This window comes from Anabas testudineus, chromosome 2 (assembly GCF_900324465.2).
Source record: "Anabas testudineus chromosome 2, fAnaTes1.2, whole genome shotgun sequence".
Taxonomy (NCBI): domain Eukaryota; kingdom Metazoa; phylum Chordata; class Actinopteri; order Anabantiformes; family Anabantidae; genus Anabas; species Anabas testudineus.
The window spans coordinates 33,080,915-33,098,286 of NC_046611.1; the positions used below are offsets into that span (position 1 = coordinate 33,080,915).

Sequence of the window (17,372 nt, forward strand, 5' to 3'; positions counted from 1 at the left end):
CTCCCTAAATCAAACCTGACTCATTCAGGTCAAAGCTGTACTCATACTAACACTCCAGATATCAACACAACTAGTGTGTATGAATGCATGTGTGTATTGTGTGTGCATATATGGATATGGATGAATATAAACTGTATATCAGTTGGTTAACAATTACGTTCAGGGGATGATGCTTGAGCTCAGGCCAGAAAAGGTTTCGAAAAACATAAGCTGGGTTGCCAGGTTCACACATAATTCACAGATTAAATTTCCTGCTGTGTTCATATTGATTTCTTTTCATTGTGCAATAATAGCACATCAATTTCTAGATAGCTTATTGCTTTAAAATGTCTTCTGCACTTCGACAATGTCAAATAATCTAGTTATGGGATCAGCAGCTAAATTACAACACCCTAACTTTATCATGATGAAGACCAGACTCGTAGGAACTCCTCCACACTGCTGCCTTTAGGGAGTGGCTATCAGCAAACTAAACAATCCTCAACTGGCCCAGAAACAGAAACGCAGCCGCACCTTCCATGTAAACACCACTTTGTGTGTTTCTCCATTACATCCAGTCTGGAGGTACAGGCTTCCAGGGGACAGGGACCATAAATCTTAATCAGCCCAATATGTGGCCAAGTCATGAGCTAGGAGTGCTCGGAAGAGGTTGTAGGTACAAAACTAAGAGGCTTGTTACATTTTAGGATTCTGTTTGATTGAACAAATACATTTCAACTTGGACAGAAAATATAAAAAAGATACTACTGTATTCTATTCTAGGCCAACTGCAGTTGAAGAGGCTTCTGCACCAAAGCAAATAAAAGAATACTTAAAGGTACACTGATTACTAGCAAGAGCTTTTCAGAGTTCATTCAATTCAATTTTATTTGTATAGTGCCAGATCACAACAAAACTCATCTCAAGTTATTACAGAGTATAACCATATAGAACATTACATAGAAAACCCAACAATCCTATTTGAGCAAGCTTTAGACAACAATTGAGAGGAAAAAATCCCTTTAGAGGAAGAAACCTCCAGCAGAACCAGGCTCATAGTGGGCGGTCATCTGCCTCGACCGGTTGGGGTGAGTGGAAAGAGAAAAGAACAGCAGGCAACAAAAAAACAACAAGCAGCAAAAACAGTGAGATGGTCAACAGGAATCTGGAGCTCACTGTATCAGTAAAGGTCCCCCAACAGACTAACCTATAGCAGCATAACTAAGAGATGGTCCAGAGTCATTTGAGCCATCTCTAACTGTAAGCTTTATAAAAAAGGAAAGTTTTAAGTCTAGTCTTAAATGTGGAGAGGGTGTCTGCCTCCTGAAGCTGAACTGGGAGCTGGTTCCACAGATGAGGAGCTTGATAGTTAAAGGCACTGCCTCCCATTCTACATTTCGAAAAACTCTAAAAATATAAGTAAGTAAAAAATAAGATGGAGCTTGATTATTAAGTGTTTTATATGTGAGGAGAAGAATTTTAAATTAAATTCTGGATTTTACAGGGAGCCAATGGAGAGAAACTAATGTAGGAGAAATATGATCTCTCTTGCTAATTCCAGTCAGAACTCTGGCTGCAGCATTAGATAGGATTGGATTTGGATTAAGGAGTTATTGGAGCATTCTATCAGTAGTGAATTACAATAGTCCAGTCTGGAAGTAACAAATGCATGGACTAGTTTTTCAGCATCACTTTGGGACAGGATGCTCCTAATTTTAACTAGTTTCTCAGGTGAAAAAAGGCAGTTCTAGAGATTTATTTTATGTATGAAGTAAAGGAGATATCCTGATCAAAGATAACTCAGAGATTTCTCATAGTGTTACTTGAGGCCAATACTAAATCATCTAGGGTAATATTATGATTAGACATAGTGTCTAACAAAATAACCTCTGTCTTGTTTTGAATTTAGGGGAAGGAAATTGGAGGACATCCAGGCCTTTATGTCTTTTAAGCATGCTTGAAGTTTGGCTAATTGATTAGTTTCTTCTGGCTTCATGGATAAATATATCTGGGTATCATCTGCATAGCAATGGAAATTTATAGTTTAGAGTGTTTCCTAATAATATTGCCTTAGGGGGACATATATAGAGTGAAAAGAATTGGTCCAGGCACAGAACTCTGTGGAGCTCTGTAGCTAACTTTTGTGTGCATGGAAGACTCATCATTAACATGTGGAAACGGGAATCTATCTGATAGATATTATTTAAACCAGCCTGGTGCTGTTCCTTTAACCCCAGTGGCATGTTCCAGTCATGTTGTGATCTATAGTGTCAAATGCAACACTAAGATCTAAAAAAATGACAATAGAGAGAAGTCCTTTGTCTGATGCTAATAGAAGATCGTTAGTGACCTGTACCAGTGTTGTTTCTGTAGTATGGTACTGTACTACTACTGACTGGGCTTACAAAAGTTACAAAAGAAAAATGTTTGCTGGCCTTGAGTAATATGCTGGTTATTTCACACACACAAAATCATATTAACCATTCAGACATTCATTCACACCTTTGTGCAATTTAGAGTCACCATGTAACACTAACTCCCTAACCAGATGTCTTTGAAGAAGAAGAAGAAACGCCTTTATTTGTCACATTTACATGTTACAGATGAAATTGGTCCTCTGCATTTAACCCATCCCCCTGGGGGGAGCAGTGGGCAGCTACATACAGCACCCAGGGAGCTAGCATGGAGTGTCTTGCTCAAGGACACACCTGGTGTCTGTATCTCAGGCCAATGATCTACTCATTGAGCCACCAGGCCGCCTTGAATGGTGGGGGAAAAAAAATTATTTACCAGGGGAAAACCCACCCACGCATCGGGAGAACATGCAATCTCCACACAGACAGTCACCCAGCCTACCAGTGGATTCAAACAAGTAAGAACAGCCATCAAACATTTTTTGAGTTCATGAGCATGTGGTATAGCTCGTCTTTAACTGTGTTTGGCTATTACTACCTTTGGTGGCCATAAAGTGGCCTATTTCTAAAGATACACTGAAGCTGAATGTAAGTCTATGTCAGGATTACAGCAGCTATACATACAAATACAACATGGGTACCATAGGACCTATAACTGGTCAGCATGCACTGCTTGTGCTTCTCCCATGCCTTTATCCTGGTTTAGCTGTTTTGACTTACATGCTTTGCACCTAACTTTTAAGTTACTTTGTATAAAAGTGTCTGACAAATGACTAATTGTAATTATAAATGTTGTGTATCTTACACATTATACATGTAATGTACAGTATGCAAAGTAAATGTTGATTACAAATAACCATGATCATTTTAAGGCTGATACAGACCACCAGCCTGTATCAGCCACTACATACTCTGCAGTGGCCAACTGTGCCTGTTCAGGACCACTTTAAAGAAAAAACTGTTTGATTCTTATATCAACAAACAAGCTGAGATTGTTACAGATTGAATAGTCATAACCAATGTGCAAGCACAGACTGGAGGCTAATGAATAAATAAATTAATCTCAGACTCTGGCAAGTCAGACAGCATCTTTAGCATGGGGCTCATTCCACAGTGTCCAGACAGCACATAAAGAAAATCCCTATCACAGACATTTCAGCAGCAGGAGCAACTCCTTCCTCAGCTCTGAAAAAAAAACCATGCCCAATCCAGCTGCTCTTTTCAGAAAAGATTACAAATGCTAACTCCCCAACTTTTTCTGGACCCTTTGATGATTTATTGGGAAAACAGAAGGTTATTTGGTGTGTGAGTTGAGAGGAGTGCTGTGGGAGAAGTGATATGGGCACTGGCGTGAGGCCTGGCATAAATGTGATGTTGAATAAACTGAGACACTTCTGGTTAAAAGCTGCCTGCTGGGAGCCACCGCTGAGTACATATGCTAATCTTAAAATAGTTCAAACACACAGACACACACATAAATCTATTTCTGCAGTGTGTATGAGGTCAGAACAGTTTACATGCAACAAGTCAAAGCATATCAGAGAGGCATTCTTTCCATAAGTCAGAGCAGAGCTGCAGACAGAATTAGGAGAAAACCCATCTCTGCTCAGCACTAGGAGAAAAGTTTTTATTGCAAAAACAGTGCTGCAGAAAACACAGGAATACAGGATCCTCAAAAACAGATGGTATTCAGATGTGCAAACTCTGTTTTGGAATGCATAACTCTGATCAGTCATGGTGTATATCTAAAGGACATTCAGTTTTTATTGAGATTTGATGCAGTGGGTGCTGAGAGGGAGTATGGGTTTGGAATATCAAACACCATGTTCTTGGTAAGCATATTTAGAACCACAGGTATGAGAGGGGTCTACTGAGTAGGGAGACTTTTATCCAGTTTCACTGATAATGGTGATAAGGACATTATGTCCTATAATAAAGGCCTGTGGATGAGAAGAGTGGTCATGAGGTGACTGAAAGGTTAAAGGTACTGTGTGCTGCACTTAAACATCAATAAAGCATCAATAAATTATTACTACTGTCATCCTATGCTGCTTTTGCATCATATTCCACTAAGTTTGATTTCACAGAGCATTGTGTTACAGCATAGGAAAAGAGACTGCTTTACATTTTCAACCATAAAAAGGTGACATTCTTTCAGTGCAAGCAAGCTTGGGTTTCCTGCGGCTGTAGATGGTGCAAGTGAATGGGCTCAATCAAGGTGCAAAGTCTCAGTTGCACATGGTGATGGCACAACTTGACTTCACATTAAGGTGTGTAGAATGATGAAACATGCAAGTAACATTTCAGCCATTGCAACAGCACCTGCAGTACTGGAGCAAAGTAAGTTTAAAACTAAGAATAAAGATAACTTGTAGGTGCAGTGGATGTTTTAGTGGTTGTAGGGTTATTATTCTGTGGTTCTCAGAATAATGAATAATAAATCGGTCAATGTGAAAAAGAAGTTGCATTAGTGGCTGTTTTTTACAGCTTCAAACCACACAGTAAATGATGCGATGCTGAATTTCCATTTTATATCCTCAGAAGTTGTGGATCCTAGAAAACACGTTCAGACAGATGGTGGGGACACTTAAAAAATTGTCTATTGGTGATAATAATCAGTTCCACGGTTTTTAATGTTGCAAATTTACAATTATTGAAAATGTTACAGATACACTCTTTCATGCCATAAAAATGCTTACAAGTGTATCCCATTGCTTACAGTATTAGTAGCAATAATATTAGTTATCAAAGTATAAAAAGTACTTTACTGTAAGTTTAAGATAATATAATGCATAAAGAGCTATAAGAATCAAGAAATACAGGATTTGGAGTGAGCTTGCACACAGAGTGGCCTTACCTTCATTTTTATCTGCTCTAAAATTATAGATTATAGATAGAGGTGCCCAAACTAGCTTCAGTCTAACACTCTATGCCCCCCCAACACTGTCGGCTTCACCAGGGAGATACTGAGAGTGAGCTAGTTGTAGGTTTGGTCTCTGTGGCTTGATGAAAGACAATTTGGGCAAGTAGGCTTTAGGAAGCAGGCAAAACATTCAACCTCTCATGTCAGCCTGCATCTGCTCTGCTAGAATAAGACAGTAAAGTCAAAGCAGCTCCAGGGAGTTTTCATGTGCTGTAGCTGACCGAGCACTGACAGGTCCATGTAGATAGATGTAAACGAAAAGACTGTTTTCTTTATTAAGTGTATTGTGTATCAATAAGGTATTAGGCATTGTGATTTAATGACAAAGACAAAATTCTGCAACTGTTAAGTGAAAATGTAAGAAAAACTTTCAATCAGTATATGATTATTAGGTAGTCCGGTAGACTGCAGTGGTAGAGTAAGTAATGTTTCTACTCTTCATTCATGCATTTCTGCTGATTCCTGCAGGCAAATGAAAGCATTTTAGCACATATTAATAATTTGTAGATTAAATCCATGCCAAAAGAATGGGGGTAGTTGTTTTTCTCCTTCCAATGCAAACATTCTAGACCCAGGACCTCAGTCTAGTACACTGACATGTGGTTTTAAACCATTTGCAAGAGCAGTATGAAGAAGTATTCCAGGCACTCAAAACATATTGTCAAATTCATTTTCATTAAATGTTCAAATGACTAGCAGAAATCATCCAATGAAAAAAACAATAATTCAAGCAGGGCATCTAAAGTGTTTTGCTTTAATCAAAGATGTGATTGTGAGCCAAAGAAAGTACTCTGAAAGTGATCATGTTTGAGGGAAGATGGGAATTTGGTAGGGGAGTATTCTGGGATTTCCACAGCATTATGGGGAGGACTGCATTTTTGTGGATCTGATGAAAAAAAGGAGGCAGGATTGTACGCAAGTCATAGACTAATACTATAGCTGTAGCCAAGAAGACACCTCTCCATCTTATGATCAAACTAGGACTAGGACTTCATCATCATTTAATAAACACTTCACGCTGCAGTGTGAACAGTATTACATGATGATTATTTCTCTGTGCTGAAGTATTGTATCAATCCAAAAACAATATATTGATTCAGTATGTAGTGAAATTATTTCAACTCTTACTATGCCATTGTTTTACTAAACTCCTGATCAGAGTCCTTTAATATTTGGTATCAGCCAAAACAGAGTTTAATATTTAACTAATGTACATGAGGTGGCTCAGTGTGTGCTTGTGTGTGTGTGAATGGGCGAATGAGATGCAGTGTAAAGTGCTTTGAGTACCAGGTAGGTAGAAAAGCGTTATATAAGTGCAGACCATTTACCATTACATCGCACATACATGTTTTTGTTATTGTTATTGCTACTTTCCCTAAATATTGGAGGGCCTTGTTCAAAAAGATGAAGTTAATAAGTTTATAAGGTTAAATTATTGATATATAAATGAAACTAATAATGGGAGAATGCAAATTCTAACATTCAGATGGTTGGATCTGAATGAAGTAAGTGTATGTATCACGTGTGTGTGTGTGTGTGTGTGTGTGTGTGTGTGTGTGTGTGTGTGTGTGTGTGTGTGTGTTCATTTGTGGACATAGCCTCTACAATCTACTGTAACAATGAAAACATTGATCCTGCATTGTCTGTATGAATGTAAATAATTCAAAAGGATAAAGTTATTATGAGCATTAGCAACAGATAAATGTCTGTGTCTACATTAGGTGTAGAAAACATACATACTACCAGTAAGTGAGTAATTCCCCCACATGTGCTTTATAGCACACAAACTTCACACTTGACCTTCCCATGGAAGACAATGAAACAGATCAGAGTAGGAGTGGGAGCCTCTTACAAAGGGACTAACGAGGTGGGCGGGGGAGTAACTGGGCTGTTTGCAGGTCCACAGGGATGAATAGCCTAGAGGTAAAGAGAAGCTAAACACAATGTATTCTATTTGAAGATGTATTCTGCCAAAACTAGAAGGGACTGTCCTTGGCCAACTGTGACCCTCTTACATGTTATACACAATGTAAATCAACCACAGAGCTTCTTATTGACTAATGAGAGACAGAGAGAAGGAGAAGCATAGACAAATTTACTCTGTAAGGTCTTAAACCTTACACTGTAAAGTGCCTTGAGAAGACTTCTGTTGTGATTTGGCACTATACAAATAAAATTGAATTGAATTGAATTTAAATTAGTTTCACAGTTCACAGTTAATTTCAAAATTGTAAATCTGACTAGCATTAAAAGCTTGTATAATTATGCTAGTAAGCCATTAAAATCACTGTAATTATTGTGAATTTATCAGATACCACCTAACCTTTGTTCTATTCTCTTGCAAATTTGATTTAAATTTTCTGCACATTTGTTTTGCAAGTTGTCTACACATTAGCAGAAGTACATGAACTCCGTGTTGTCCCGTGTTATAAGGGAGTTTCTATCAGTTTTTCTTGTCATGATGTTAGGGGATTAAAAAGCAAACAGAAGGATTTGGAAACGAAACTGGAGAGAAATATGAGAGGAGTGTAATGATTTAGTTGCTACATTGAGAGCAGCAGTGAATTATCAATTCTTGAAAGAAACTGACTCATTAATAGTTGGGGGACAACTACTGAAGAATTCAAGCTGTGATTGGGTTTATATTATTAAAACTAAATTCATACTTAAAGTCTCTTTGTAATTTTGTAATACATTTGTAAAACTTTCTATAGGGACAAAGTTAGAAAATTATATTCTATATTCTTAGAAAGTGTAAATAACTCTGTTTCCGCGTTCTACACTACCTCACAGGAAAAGAAAAAAGAGATTGTACTCATCCGCTGAGACCACTGCCAGGCAGCTTTATATTTCTGATTACAAATAACTCCTATGGTAGGACCTACTTGAAAATGTTGCTGTGGTGAGCGTAGGAAGGTACAGTGGCGAAGCGCTGATAGGGCCATGGGTGGCCAAGACTCACTGATGCACGAGGGGAGCGAAGGTCGGAACCAAAAGATGATCTAGTGTAACTCAAATTGTTGAAGTTGATGCTGGTTCTGATGGTGTCAGAATACACAGTGCATGACAGTTTGTTGCATATGAGGCTTGTCATGTGGTTTCAGACTTTTGGTCCTGACATGCCACACATACCACTCCACATGATTCTGCTGTACACAGCTTTAAAGGGCTCCTACCGTAAGTAATAACATTAATAATAGTAATAACAACTTACAGTAGTGCCGAGTGGAGACTTTTACCACTCCAAGCATTTCAGACTTTATTACCAAAACACTGTCCTCAATATTTAACATTTAATAGTGCTCTCCGTTGCAATAATTAGCTCTAATAAGCCCTAGATGATATTATGATATGATGATATTACAGTATGTGTGATTTTATGACTAATATTGCCAGTGATTGTGAATTGAACGCCCACTGCTCAGCAGTGTTAAAGACCCATCCCGGGCACTCCCGGGCACTCCCTCTCTCTCCCTCTACAAGCAGGAGTATGATTAAAAGTTGACATAACTAATAGCCACTCCACTAACTCAGGCAGAGGTCAGACTCTCATGAGAACCAGGGTTTAAAAGTGCTTTGAGCTCGCTAATGATGCGTTTGCCATCCCAACATCCTCACTGCAAGTACTCAACATGTGTACTCGATGCTAAAGCTATTCTGAGGTGTTATGCACAGTTAAAGTGACTACGGATGGTCGTGTTGAGTATGCTGATGGTTTGAAATTGCAAACATGAATTTCCCCAAGGGGATCAAAGTAAAAAGTATGTCATTACCAATGATACATGTTATGTATCTTTTATTTGTTATGCTACAAAAAATACCTACACTGAAAAAATTATGAATTCTCACTAATCTTGCAAACACATACATACAGATCCAGTGGAACAAGCATATGCATTCCCCTCTAAAAGTATTGGAACAGTGAGGCCAGTTCCTCTTTTTTTCTGCAGACTGAAAACAATCACATTGAAATGTAGAGTTTATTTTGCTGCTGCCATCATTTGTTACATCATCAAGAAGATCATTGAGCCTGCCCCAGAAGAATACATGCAGCAAAAACCATGACATTACCTCCACTGTGTTTAACAGATAAGCTTGGATGTTTGGGATCATGAGCAGATCCTTTCTATCTTCAAACTTTAGGCTTTTAATCACCCTGGTAAAGGTCAATATTGTAATGAACAGACGGACGGAACAAACGAGTATGAACAAAAAAGGGTTTAATAATAATAATAATAATAGGGACTAAAACAGGGGACACGGGGAACCAAACACAAAAGGGAGCTAACAAACAAACACTAACAAAGACAGACAGACAAACTATACAAACAACAGAACAACAGAAAGGCACTGCAAGGGCAGGTAAAAATACAACTCACAAACAACAAAACAAGGTCCGACAAACAGAAGTGCAGTCCAGGGTGAAACAAACGGGGAATCTAGTTTAATCGAAAATGACAAAGGTCGCTTTCCCACCTTAATTCGTTTGCTTTGGTCCGAATCAGTTGATGACTTTGTAACTTTGTATCAATTTCTCTTCGGTTCGGTTTCGTTTCACACCGAGTAAAAATCCAAACGAACCAGAACACGTCACTTCAAACTACGTGAGAACATCCTCTCCTCTTATTGGTCAGATTGTTTCTGCCGCTGGAAATAAAAAGTGAATAAAGGAAGAAGATAAAGTGTTGTTCTACTGTACGTTTGTGTGACAGGAGAGAGATGATTTAACTATAAATGTTAATGCAGATCGATCATCCCGTTCATTATTGTTCATTACGTTACATCGCTTGCAGAGTCTTCAGACCTGGTGTCTGTGAGACACTTCACCTCCTCACGTCTCCACGTTTGTCCTCCATTAATCAGGCAGCATGTTTTTGTTGGACAAACGAAAGAAATTGGAATCTACACACTACCCAAAGTCCTCAAAACACGAGATTCATAGCGTTTGGTCCCGTTTTGGTTCGGTACGCGTTCCCACCAGGAGGACCGCACCAGAGTTCACTAGATGATGCGGATCGAGACCACCTCATTTTGGGGGTCTCGGTGCGGTTGTTTTGCTGCGCACTCGAGTGCGATTACCGTGTTCACACCGGACAAAACGAACCGCACTAAGAGGGAAAACGAACTTGAGTGCGATTTAATCGAACTAAATCCTGTAGGTGTGAAAGCAACCAAAGACAAAGTGACAAAGACCAACTGATGAACGGAGAAACAAGTGGAGTAGATTCATGAGTGAGACAACAAACCAGCAATGACTGGAAGACTGAGGAAGCTTATGAAGGGATGGAGACAAACAGGTGAAATGAATTAGTAATCAATGAGTCCAACAAGTGGAGAAAGAGGAAATCCAAGTATGGGTGTGGCAGGAAGTGGCTGAAGAGCAGATGAAACACAAAAGGGAAGCAAAACAAAACCAATCAAGGGTGCTGAAGGGTGTTTTGGCAGTGAGTGGTTTTCATCTTCTTTTGTAGCCTCTGTACTTTTGTTCATGAAGTCATCTTCGAACAGTAGATTGTGATACCTTCACACATGCCGTCTGGACGTTGTTGCTAATGTAACTAGCAGTTGAGTTGTTTTAAGGTCTCTTTACAGCTCACCCAATGTTTCTATCGTCATGTGAAATCCTGTAACCATAGAGTTCAGAGGCCAAGGTAGCATCTCTTTGTCAGTATCCAGGTTCATTTATTATTTCAGTTTATGTGTGTTCATATAAAGCACGCATACACCCTGATGAAAACACATATGGATTAGTGTCTGTGTGTCTGGGTAAATAACAAAGAAGCCCTTCGTAGCCTTTTAATTAAAAACAAAAAAAACAACTAGGAAACCCTGGGTACATGCAGTGCATGTAGAGGTTGGGGGATTAGTGAGGTCAGTTTACATTAATTGCTACATAACAAAAAGATGTGGTGGGGTGGACAGTAGGCCTCGCAATTTCTACTCCAGAGTCTGAGTCATCTGGTCCTATAGAAACTTTATATTTTTAGTAATCATGGTTACATCACTACATAATGATATAATAATTTAGTGACTGGCCTTGTAAGTTAAGCTTTTAAGTAAAATTCATCTAAGCACAGACTGTGCGAGCTGTTGCTTAGCAAGAACTGAACATAAGGGAGGTAGAAAGACAGACAGAGAAGATGGGTGATGTGTTCCTTTAGCATAGGCCATGCTAATCTACTCTGTTTGCCTTCCCCAAAGCATAACCACTACAACTAACTGCCTCACCCTAACTCTACCCTAACCAAAACCTAATTCTAAACCTAGTCTTAATTCCTAAATTGCTCTTTAAACACCCTTTCTCGTTGTAAGGATCAGCTGGTCCTCACAATGATAGCCACACACACACTTACACATGGAAATCTTTCTCATTGCCTCCCAGCATCCCTGTCACAGCAGAGCTTAAGGGACCACAGGAGCTTGTCAGTGTGTGGAGGAATGGACATTTCATCACCATAGCTGCCTTCTGGTGGTTCTTTAGGAACTGAAGCACCAGAAAGCAAGTTTGTCTTGTCTGGTGTTGAATGATGTACAGATGGGCACTGAGTAAAAGTAAAATCCGTAAAATACAGTAGACATCTGTAGATATTTTTATTGATCTGTACGTCAGTGGGAGGCCTCAAGTACCTTTGCAATCACTGTGGACTTCTGTTTTGTTTTAAAGCCACTCTACCTCAATGCCACTGCAATAACACTTGAGCTTCTTCCATTTCCTGATTGTGTTTCCTGAACAACTACAATTGGGATAAAAATCCTAGAAATACATTCTTTACAGTCAAAGAACAATCCATTAAAAGTAGTCATCTACGAAAGTTAAGTTCAGGGAAGACTGACTAATGGGTAAGTCGATGCTCAAAACTCTTTCTGATCACATCTGATCTGCTGGAGACTTTCACATCCCTTGTGCTTGACCCAAAGCAGCCTTCCACATACAGCACACACATGCAGTTCATGTCAGGCCTAGCATTCTATTACACAATTTTTGGTTGCAATAAAATATGCATTTAGGTACACGTTTTGCAAAATGGTTTCAACAACATTCAGTCATGATAAATGTGATTTCATGCAATCATGGCTTCCAACTGTGACATACAATGTGTGTATGTAAAATGAAGGCATGATACGGAAAAAGAGGGAGCAAGGAAAATCACTTGCTATTATTATTGTCATTCAGACTAAGTTAGGTTTGTCAAATTACTGCCTTTGGGCTCTTATTTTGACTTTGATCCTGCTTCTGCATTCACCCACAGTCCCAGTTCCTCAGTATGTGCAATTTGTGTTTTACAATCCTGCTGCCAGATGCACCCAGATGCTCCCTCAACTTGAAAAATGTTCAAAACCCATTTCCCTGGCATATGTTTCCTACCACATTTAGATTTTAAGAATGTCTTTATTTCCAGTCAAATCATATTGACCTCCACAGATTCTCCATTAATAGCATGTGGATGTTTCACCATATAAGCTGGCATGTACATCGTATTACACTGTTTTATATGGCTAATTTGATGATAAAAATCTGATCAGATAAAATCTGTGGGGTGATTAGCATTATGTGCTAGGGACATTGACAGCTGCAGAGTATTATTTCTCTGGCTGTTCTAAATTTTGCCAGAATACAGAGATCACAAGTTTGCTTCTGGACATCTTGGCAATTAATCACAACACTGCAGATAAAATAATGTTTAGACAGAGGTATCGCTTTCTATAAGACGTCAGCATTGTGTATACCTGACACTCATGACAGACTAGTGTTAAAATATAAACAGCAGAGGACCTGAGGAGCATTTCCTTTTTGTCAGCATGTGGAAGAGGTAGGGAAGTGAAGCCATGCCTAGTAAACTAACATTTGTTCCACCATTTTCATTGCCCAAGAGTATTTATACTTGAGAGACCCAAATATGGACTCAGGTAAACTGCTCTAATCTAAAAAAAAAAAAAAGTAATACACTTTAAAGTTAACTCTCAGGTCAAAAAGAAGGGCCCCAGTGTAACTATTTAAGCAAAAAGGGCATTTACTTTTAAAGCTACAAGCATAAGATCAGCAGTATTAATTTAAAGTTTCAGACATTTTCTCTTACTTCTGAAAGATTTGGGTTTTGTGGTGACTAGAGGCAGTGGCAGTTCAGACATCCGTATAATTACAGGAAAATTACATTCATTACTGTAATTTACATCTCATCTCCAATCCAATTATTAGCAGTTTGACCTGCATGGCACATGTTAGCATGGAAATGTAAAATAGGTTTCCAAGTCACAGGCAAGGGAGGTTTGGAGGACAGAGAGAGAGTGTTTGGGACTTTGGGAGTTGTAGGAGGGGAAAAATAATCAATATGCTTCTAAAAATTATGACGTTAAATAGCTATAATTCTCTGCCTCAGAGCACAGCTGCCAAGGGCCCCGTTGCTAAACTTTGATGTCTGCTCTGTAATATTGCTGCCACTAATTTGCTCATTTGCATCTCTGGAGGGACCATCACCTGTCATAATCTAACTGCCTGATTGCGTGTAGTCTGTCAGTCTGGTTGTTTCTTCTTTTATTAAACATGTTATTTCCCACACAAATACAGTTTTGGGGTAAATTGGATTATAATCTAGGAACAAACATATTCTGTAAACAATTCAGTCTGACATGTATCTTGCTCTACTTGTCATTGGCCTTATCTGCCACTGTCACCAGCACACATTGTGTAGGAAGAAATCTGTCGCTACATTGCATTATGAATGCAAGATGCACAGTTTGCACGGCATGTAAAGAACAACTGTACCCACGAACACACAGCCTTAGAACTGTGTGCTTATGTGTGTGGATGTGACAGAGCTGTCATGGACTCTCCATTGTGGCAGCGGAAGAAAAATGTATGTTTCGCTTGTGAGGTTAAAAAACGTTTTTAAACTTTAAATTGATTAATATTCATGAAGCTTTGGCAAAAGTTCAATAACAAACATTCTGCATTCACATTCTGCTTTTTTTCTATGGATAAATGAAGGCTATACATTATCTCTTTACATATCTGACCTCTAATTGTTAGACCAGCCTCTCTTGAGCCCACCAACTACTGGATGCCATGCATTACAACTGCAATGTTAGTACCCTCTTCCACATCATACAGACTGGTTAGGGGAAGCTCTTAATAAACTGAACCCTCAACGTGCTAACATGTACCCATAGCAGAGTGACAGGAAAGGGGCTGAATTGGGATTTATTGCCTTGTTCAAGGACATTTGGCAAGACAGAATATCCTAACAGATTCAAATCTTCTTTGTCCAATGGAAGAATGTTTTTAAATCATCCTACAACCACAACCACTGAACAGCTTCAAATCACAACTGTAGAATGTTTATTGGTGTGGAGGATAAAATGTACCGAGAAATATTTTCAAATGCTGCTTTGTTTGAAGCTGGTTGGCAGCAGGTCAGATACCTTCAAACTAACCTGCTGTCCACACTGTGCCACTGATTTCCTTTTCAGTTGCATTTGCCCAAATGCATTTTCATATATTTCCACAGCTTAATAGAAAGGTTGACCGAAGCAGGGATAAGCTCTCGTATTTGAGCCAGAGAGTAAAGTCAACTGTTCGTTCATGTTAATGTGTGTGAGTCCCTGCTCTTATGTCTTTGATGCCCTTTGAAGTTTAAGGCAACTCTAAATCATCTCACTGGTTCCACTTCACAGGATGTGAATATGTGGATGTAAGCAATGTCTGAGTCACCAACTTCCGTGTGTGTATGCCTACCTTGCCCCGGCATGTATACTCTTGCTCATACATGACTAAGTATTCAACTGTGTCTAAATTTCTTACTTGTCCTGGTTTCTACTTGTGTGTCTAAGTCAGTCTGCTGATTTTATAAGACATGGTCTGATTTATGAATCCGTGTGGTTTACCTTTGATTCCATTTGTCAGCTTTGACTTTTAAAGTAACTTTAAGTCTTTAGATTTTCCAGTCTCTGAACTTTAAAGCCTTACAATTTGAATTCCGTCTAATAGCACAGGGAACCTACTCTTTTTACTTTAATGCAGGACTCCAGCCTTATTGTACTGAATTCCAATTTCTATTTCTATTTTTGTTTTTTCAGATTTCTATAATGTGCAATTCAACATTGTAAACTGCTATTTCACTACTGAGATAACTGAATTTGTGATTAATTGTTTGATTAATTACTTTTTGTCATATACATAAGTTGAGGAATGTAAAAATTGAATGTATTTTTTCTGTGTCTCGTTATAACTTGTTGTAGTGTCACATTAGATAACTGTGCCATACACAGTAATTCATTTGCCATTGCACTCACTGGATCGCAGGGTGGACGGGGTGACTTCGATCTCACTACTGGCCTGGTAGGGCTGGAAGGCTGATGCCGAACTCATGTCACTGGAAAAAGGTTCAGGACTCTGTGTACCTGTGGAGCTGGCACTGGTACCATCACCTCCATTATGAGGATCCTGCTCCTCATATACAGCAACCAGCTAGTGAGAAAAAGAATAAAAAGTGTATAAGTGTGTGCTTTGGGAAATAAAGCGAAACACAAATGTTACCAGTGTCCAAGTACTATGCAGTAAATATGGGTTCAGGCGGTAAACACAGGTTTTGTAACTTTTTTGCAAGCATCTATACTGTACGTGTCCATTACGTTTCAGGTAATGTGACTCAATGCACTAATATGGCATATATAGCAACATCTGGTTATGTAACACAAGATGCTCTGTGTTGCCACGTTTGGTTCCCACAGCGAGCAGCTGCTCCAGTCCCACACAGGTGATATGCTGCTATGTTGCCTAGTCCAGATAGGGAAAATTTCTCACAGCATACCACAATCATCAGTCTAACACACACTGCTCATGGCTACACAATTGTGTCTACTTAACAAGAGAGAGTGAGAGAGACCTCAGTCTGGCTTAAACTGTAGGAGAAACACTGTACTCTGTTACCTCTTTCACTCAGGTTAAGTACAATTAAATAGTGTATATCTAATCTTATCTTAGCTTAGCCAATGCAGACTGACTACTACTATTAGGCTCATGGTCTGAGACATACAGAAAGGAAAAAGACACAGAAAGAGAGCAATGGAAACATATAGGTTGGAGTAGTGGAGTGGCAGTATTAATGCCAAGTGATCTACAATGCCAGTATAACCTGTTACTAAATCTCTAAATAAGAGGATTAACCTCTTATTCAATCTAGACAGCGCAATCAAACAGCAGCACCCTGATACACACCATACCATGCCAGCCCATGAATATTACAGACTGAGCCACTTAATATGGGGCTCAGCACATCTATGTAGTTGAAGGCCATGGATGTGGAGAGAGCAAACAGCTTTTGTGTATCCCACATCATAATTGTCTAAAGGTAAAAACAGCACGTTTTTCAAAGGGTTTTCAAAGCAAAGAAAATCAGCAGATAAACAAGTTTAGAACTCTACTTTTCAATGTAATTCATATGTTGAGGATGATGCTTAAGTGTGTATCTGTGACTGAATTCATACCTCTCTTTGATCATGCCTGTGCATTGCAGTCTAATGTTGCCATAATTCACAGAGACATATCTCACACTGGCTTTGCACAATTAAAGCCAACTTCTTACTGTCTCTAAGATATTTTCTTGCATTCCAATGCTGTCTCCACGAAGTACTGAACCATCACTGAAGGATTTATCCCTTTCAATCTAATCACATTCTTTTTCAATCTTAAAATTACATACCTCAGATTTGAAAGGTTTATCACAAAATTTCTCATTGCAGGAGAAGGGTTATCAGAAATGCACAAGATCTGGTATTACAACACAACAAGTCCTGTCCTTAATGTCTGAATCTCACAGTTTGAGGAGGTCATTTCTGCAGGTTACCTCCAGTAGGGGTCCTTTGGCAAGACCTCCTTATGCTTACCCTGCCTTTTCCTTTGTACCTTGTATCTCAAGTGTAAGTTGCTTTGGATAATAGCGTCTGCCAAATGACTAAATGTAAACATGTAAAATTACATGTTATGGCATGAAAACATACTTTGATAATAATTAATGTGTACTATGAGGCTTTTTATTTACCAAGATGTGAACTTGTTT

The 17,372-nt window shown here is 38.9% G+C and overlaps 1 protein-coding gene across 4 annotated transcripts in view; it reads right to left on the reverse strand.

The window, feature by feature from the left end:
• The window catches only part of LOC113163487 (partitioning defective 3 homolog), a 306,697-nt gene that overhangs the window by 187,689 nt on the left and 101,636 nt on the right, over positions 1–17,372 (reverse strand). For all 4 annotated transcript variants that reach the window (XM_026362165.1, XM_026362164.1, XM_026362163.1 and 1 more), the window contains exon 3: positions 15,607–15,781. In XM_026362165.1, coding sequence (XP_026217950.1) covers positions 15,607–15,781 — 175 coding nt within the window. The remainder of the gene's footprint in view (positions 1–15,606; positions 15,782–17,372) is intronic.